The 6,842-nt window shown below is 38.2% G+C and overlaps 1 protein-coding gene across 1 annotated transcript; it reads left to right on the plus strand.

Annotated features, from left to right (window-relative positions):
* Positions 1-4,898: 4,898 nt before the first annotated feature.
* On the plus strand, positions 4,899-5,665 carry LOC140857727 (mannose-specific lectin-like). The gene has a single exon (XM_073256920.1). The coding sequence runs from the start codon at positions 4,929-4,931 to the stop codon at positions 5,442-5,444; it is 516 nt and encodes a 171-aa protein (XP_073113021.1). The 5' UTR covers positions 4,899-4,928; the 3' UTR covers positions 5,445-5,665.
* The last annotated feature ends 1,177 nt before the right edge of the window (positions 5,666-6,842 follow it).

The raw sequence follows: 6,842 nt of genomic DNA on the forward strand, positions 1-6,842 counted from the left end.
ACCGGCCGTATACCTCTTTGGGAGAGCAACGATCAGTTCTTCTCCCCATGGAATATTGCAACTGCTTTTTGACAAGTCTTAGGGCAATAAGGACGCTTTGCACGTTGTTGTTGACCTCTGGCTTGCAGCCCTCCAAATTGGGATGCAAGATTTCTGGAACTATAATGCATTGTCTAGTCTTCAGTTTGATTCTCAACGTCATCTCGCTTGTTATTATTGACGGAAGATTTTTTGGTCCAAGATGTAAGAATGTAAGCTTGTTGAATTTATGATAATCAGCATGAGAGAGAGAGAGTTCAACACCAGCTGGGAAAAAAAAAAAAAGGCACAATAAATCCTGCATTTCAAGTTTGTCGCTTCAACATCTTCCTCATGTTCATGAATCATTCTCAATTCTTGTAAATCTGTAAAGATGAACTACTATATCTTTTTATATAAGAAAAAGGAGGTTTCCTGCACTCACTCCAACTTGCTTTCATTTATTTCATTTTGCTACTCTGCAAAGAGCGGATTTACATTGCTCAACAGTTTGACTTTACATAATAAAGAAAAATGCTACCAACTAAATGTATATGATACATGGTATATGTTAGCATATTTAGATTCATTTAACTATTGTTTACATAGCAATGCATAGCAAAACCATGTATCATCTCCAAGTTGTAAGTGGCAAAGTACACTCATCTAATTAGCAGCCAGGAGATTTCGTTGGAATGCAGTTCCAACTTGATGGTGCTGACGGAAGATGATCATCATCTGCTTTTTAACCATGTTTTAATTTATAGTGAGCTGCTTGGTGGGAGACTTTTGTATGAGACTTCGCGCTGGAGTTGGCAATCGCTCTCGCTATATTTGTTATTATTCTAGCCATCTTTGGCTTCTCGTGCCATCATGCATGGCTTTGGATCAAGCTTTGTGCCCTTTGCCTGCTTGATTGCTGCGGGGACTCCATGCATGGCTGGTGTGGGACGACTATTTGTTCCTAGTGCAAAAAGATTGATATGTAACGCTGAATGAATCGTAGGCAACTATGCTTGTGTCCTTCAAAATGGACCTTGAACATAACCAGAATGCTGTGAGCTAATTGGCCATCGTCACAGGAACTGCTTTGGAAACCCATCATTGGAAAAATTCTATGGTCACTTGGAAAATGATGGGGATGGTAAGGGTGAGATAATGTCCTAGCTAGGATCTCACAAAAAGACTAGTCATTCTTTGGTTCCGTATAAATATCCAAGATTTTCTCAATGCTTAATTGAAGTGGGATGAAATATATATCAGCACAGGCTATCACAAACTCTCCCCATTAAAACCTTTGGATTATGCTAAGGGTCCAAATCTAATCAATTAGAATCACCAACACTAAGATCAGCTCGTAGTTAGTTCCAAATAACTTGTGTTGGTGTATCCTTAGTCCATGCAGGTTATGGACCAAGTTTGTTTTGATATCATTTGTAACAACCTATTATTCTCAATATTATGAAGATAAAACACCACCATTTCCATGCATTATACAATCATATTTAGAGTTTCCACCAACTTGAAAATTCTCATTCTACCAAAGCCATTCAATTCAGAACTATTAGCAAGCATTTAAGATCAAGATCAAATCATGAGTACTTTCAATCATGCCGATAAAATAGAAGTATTCGCATTCAAGGCCAAACAAGAAGTATTTGTATCAAAAGACCATTCATTATTACAATATATACACATATTATACATATGTTGAGAGTTTGTATAGATGTGTTGACATAGATCATGCGCTGAAGAGATTTTAGGTACTTATAAAAGATTAAAAAACTCAAATAATATTTTTTGAATAGATTTGTTGGATAAAGTCAGATATTGTTGTTACAAAATATATCAGGGTGGACTTGGTTCCATGGCTTGTGAAGTCTAGGAGGACCCTCATCTAGGCTTAAATTGGCATATAATGGGCAAACAAACTCAAACATCTTTTAGCTATACATTTTGGGCAAGGTCATAGGTTGTTACAAATGATATCAGTGAACTCGATCTAATGGCTTATGTGGCCTCGAGGATACTGTTGCATGGATCTTTTTGGATTCATAATAAGCTGATCATTGTATTTATGATTAGACTTGATTGGATTATGAATCCTTAGCCTCTTAAGAGTAGGGCTTAAAGAAGAGAGCATGTGGGAACTTGTTTAGTAGGAGGTTGGTCCCATATTAGTTTATTCAAAAAATACCTTATCGTAATTGAGCTTGTTCTTTTAAAGACTTCTTAGGCTTCATGCACTCTATTTTGATATCCTTCTGGCCATTGGGTTTGATGTCCTTCAATGAGGAAAGATGCAATCTAGCATTCTCCTAGTGCCAACTAGGAATCCATATTAGTGAACCTCCCACTCACTCGATGATATGAAGGCTTTATGATTAGGGTCGAAATCATATTGAATACGAATTAGATACCAGTATATCCATATACATATTTATTTTATTTAAAAAATATAGATATCCATATTTAGCTTAAATTGATACAGATACAAATTGGATAGCGGAAGTATGGATATAAATAAAATATAAGTCAGATCATAAACTTTATAACCATAAAATCGAAAACATTATCAAGTGAAATGAAAATCAAATTAATAGGATGTTAATATGGTCACTTAATTTTTCTTAAATGTTCATAAGTGCTATGTAAAATTAAATAGGATAATAAATATAATTAGATATTCAGATGTGAATCTTATAGTTGTTTATGCATATTTATATTCATTTTTCTTTGATGTTATGAATATGAAAATGAATATAAATTAATATGGGTATTGGTCATATACTTAAGTTTTTATCCATATATATAGATTCAGATAAAAAATAGATTTGAACGGATATTAAACAGTCCATTTTCACTCCTATTTATGATGGTTGTACAGCATTTCAGATGATTAGGACACTTCCTAGCAGCCTCCTGTTCGTAGCCAAGCGAGAGATCTGATTTTCCTTGATCACCCCAAGGTTGTCAAACTATCCGCGATTCTTCATTTACATGATTGCATGTGGCAGTAGATTCCCTTGAGGTGGAAGAACTAATAGACTACTTACATTATTCAGTGGGCACTCGCTGGCATTACCAAGCTTGGTTGTTGGCTGCCACTGTTAGGACTCTCGGCCTTCTTGGTTCCCCTCGCCGTGTCGGTATTGGGTTAGAAGAGTCAGCTTGTTGATCCCGAGCAAAAATAAAGAAATAGAAAATAATGTTGTCTTCCCTAACCAATATGTAAGGAAATAGAGAATTAGACACCTACATGTACATACATACACACGTACATACATTCATACCTTCGTACGTACGTACGTACATACACACACACACAAAATAATAATGTTGCCAGTGCCTTGCAATTGGTTTTGAAAGATCTCTTCATTTCTCGCTTTCCACAAAATCGAAAGCAGACAGGCAGTGTATGATCTCCACATGTTCGCTTCAACGGAAGAATCATTTGAGAAGATGGCCTCTAAAGCATGCCGACAAGTTAGGATCGGGGACAATGTTATCTAATAATTAGTGTGTTTTTATTGAACAAAAATCATATGGGGCGGGCACTATAAAATATCATATGGGGCGGGCTTCATAATGTGGCACACTGTGAAGGCCGTTCCATATGATATTTTATAGTGCCGCCCCATATGATTTTTGTTCGTTTTTGTTGGTTGCTCCACGCCTTCCTCGAGCTTTTCTTTTTTTTTTTTTTTTTTTGGATTCCGCATCAAATCCTGGCTTCCCATTATCCATCCAACCCCATCCCATGGTACAGTCCCACGAGATTTTTTTGTTTGTTTGTTTGCTTCTCATTTTTAACTTTCTTTTGTTTTTTTTAACCTTTTACCAAAACAATGTGGAATCGAGTGTCGATGAATATTTATCGGTCTTATGTATACTAACTTGTTGAGCTAAAATGTTCCACAATTTAAGTTAAACTAACGGGAATTTCAGGCCCATGGGCGCGGGCCCGTTACTGCAGCTAAGGCCGCTTCCAAAATTTGAGGCATGTTGACTGGATGATTCGGGCATGATGATTTCATCATTGTCGTGGGCAGGAGGCCGTTCAAGAAATTTGGACGGCGGCTGAGGGCTGCGGGGTAGATGATCCAGAGAACCTGTGAAAAGGTGGCGAGGAGAAGAAAGAAGCCGTCACTCTTAAAATTTGGCCAGACTAGTTCCACTCTTCTCGCTCTTTATGAGAGTAATGTTGAAGCTAAGTTGGCATTTGTATTGTTCGATCGATTTGATGTACTTCAAACCACGAGATCCGTCCAATCCGTAGAAAATGAACCTCAACCACGTATAATAATTTGTTCTGCCATGGGCCCGAAATTGAATTAATTCCACCTCATACCACCATATTTTGCGAGTAAACTATCATTATCTGCCAGCTGGACAGGAGCTGGAGATCTTATTTTATTTGGCGTCAGCCCCTGAGATGGATGGCGTAGGATAAAAAGATAAAGATTAGCACCCCTCATTTGGAAGAGGAGGCCTTCCTAAGAAGGGACGAGAGGACCACTTTCAACCTTCTCGCGCCAAAGAAGCGACGACGACAACAAAAAAGAAAGCACCATCCCAGCACCAAACCACTTCCTCATGCTGCGTGTGGAATTGTGATGCTCATTAACGACAAATCAAGTTCTATTGAGTCTAATTAAGGCTTAACGTATATAACTAACACGCGTCAGTGCTAAGAATAAAAAAGGTAAAAAAAAAAAAAAGTAAATAATAATAATAATAATAATAATAATAATAATAATAATAATAATAATAATAATAATAATAATAATAATAATAATAATAATAATAATAATTAACCGATGCCTTAAATTACTCCAACACCCTAGCTCCTCCATCCATCTATAAATAGACCTCAAGGCAAGGCCAATGCAGAACCTCTCGGAGAGACAATGGCAACTCCAACCTCGGCCCTCGCCACCCTTGTAATCCTTTCGGCCATCTTCGGCCTTCTCTGGCCATCTTGCGTGGCCGATAATATCTTGTACTCGGGTGACACCCTCTACCCGGGCCAGCAGCTCAGTTGGGGACCTTATACTTTCCCCATGCAGACGGACTGCAATCTGGTCCTATACGACAGTGGGCGTGCCGTTTGGGCTTCTGGCACGTATGGCAAGGGCTCCAACTGCTTCCTCAGGATGCAGTCGGATGGGAACCTTGTGGTCTACGGCAACGGCAACACCCCTCTGTGGGCGAGCAACACTGGAGGGAATCCAGGCAACTATGTCTGTATCCTCCAACGAGATCGGAATGTGGTGGTTTATGGCCCGGCGCTTTGGGCCACCGGCACACACACTGTAGGATCCCCTGGCGTCATTATAACCCGGCAGATCCAGAATTCCACCGTGGCGAATGCTGCTGCAGGAGAGCCCAGCATCAGGAAGATTGCTATGGTGGCTCAGAAATGATGATAACGATCGATCATGGTGACTGTGTTCTGAATAAGCGCGTGTGTGTAATAAGCGCGTTGCGTTAAGCGCAGCTTTTCAGCGTGTCCAAAAGCTGTCGTTTATGGTTTTCCTCCTCTCTCTTTGCTGTGCGTCGTAAGTTAATTTCTACATATTGGCAGATATGCCGCTGTCATGCATGGATCCCCACGTTTTGATATTCCTTGATCTTTTCCTAGCTACCATATATGTTCCTCGCTGTCTTTGTGTTCTCTTGCAGCAGCAACAAGAGTATCTGTTAACTCTTGAGCCATCACGTGACGTCTGAAAGCGATTTCCTAACATCGCGATATATATATATATATATATATATACATACATACACTTACCAATCAACTAATTACTCGAGATGGCATGCGTCACATATTTTCTTTATTTTGTAGCTATATAAGCACCTTGGGATCATATATATTCACATGAATATGGCAAACTATCAGAATTTTGTGATATTTATTTCGTCCTCCCCATTATTTTGCGTTGAAGTAATTTAGATATTTCCAAGAAAAGAAGGGAAGATTACAGATGGGCTTAACCTCTTTCGTTGAGCAAATGAAACAAGTGAAAGCATATAGAGCGAGAGAGAGAGAGAGAGAGGTTAGATGAAGAACAGAAGAAGGGAAAAGAAGATGAGGCGAAAGTACTTAATTTTTTTATCTGTCGTATGGACTCTGGCGCATCACTCTGCTCCCGAGGATCTGTGTTTCCCATCCACAAGGCTCCACCGTGCATGCTCTATGCTCTATTCTTATATTCAATGAAGATATTCCGTTTGGTTTAATATTTACTTTAAAGGAGAGATGGTGAAAGCTTCCAAAACTGCGAGTATATATTTACATATTGCATTATATATATAATAAATAAAATTTTAACTAGATTGGAGGATTAGGTAAATCGCACGCATCATACATAACAATTATGTCTTAATAGATAATACATGAATAGCTTGCATATTAAACTCAGATCCCCAAGTGCCATTTGTCCATGCTTCTCCGTTTCGTTGACGTTTTTACCTTAATTTCTCCATTCAACTTTAGTTTCTACGCTCCTTCAAAATATTTAATTCACTTAATTTAGTTCTTATTCTAAGCTAGAAAAATAAGAGAAATAGACCTATGAAAACTGACATGGGATGGCCTTTATCAAAAAATATGAATAACAAGAAAAAATCTTCAACCATATTGGGCTATCATAGTATTTGTACGGCACAAACTTATGACCCTATCATCCCTCTCACGGTACTTAAATTTCTTGCTTTTAGGCATTGCTAGCTTTATTTTTGATGCTATATTTTGCAGGGAAATATTTTTTTACATATATAACAGGGAAAATTTTTTAGATGCTATGTTAACAGTACAACTA

This window comes from Elaeis guineensis, chromosome 5 (genome assembly GCF_000442705.2).
Source record: "Elaeis guineensis isolate ETL-2024a chromosome 5, EG11, whole genome shotgun sequence".
Lineage (NCBI taxonomy): Eukaryota > Viridiplantae > Streptophyta > Magnoliopsida > Arecales > Arecaceae > Elaeis > Elaeis guineensis.

Excerpts from the sequence above, each read along its gene's own strand:
- LOC140857727 (XM_073256920.1), top strand. The coding sequence starts at position 4,929 with ATGGCAACTCCAACCTCGGCCCTCGCCACCCTTGTAATCCTTTCGGCC.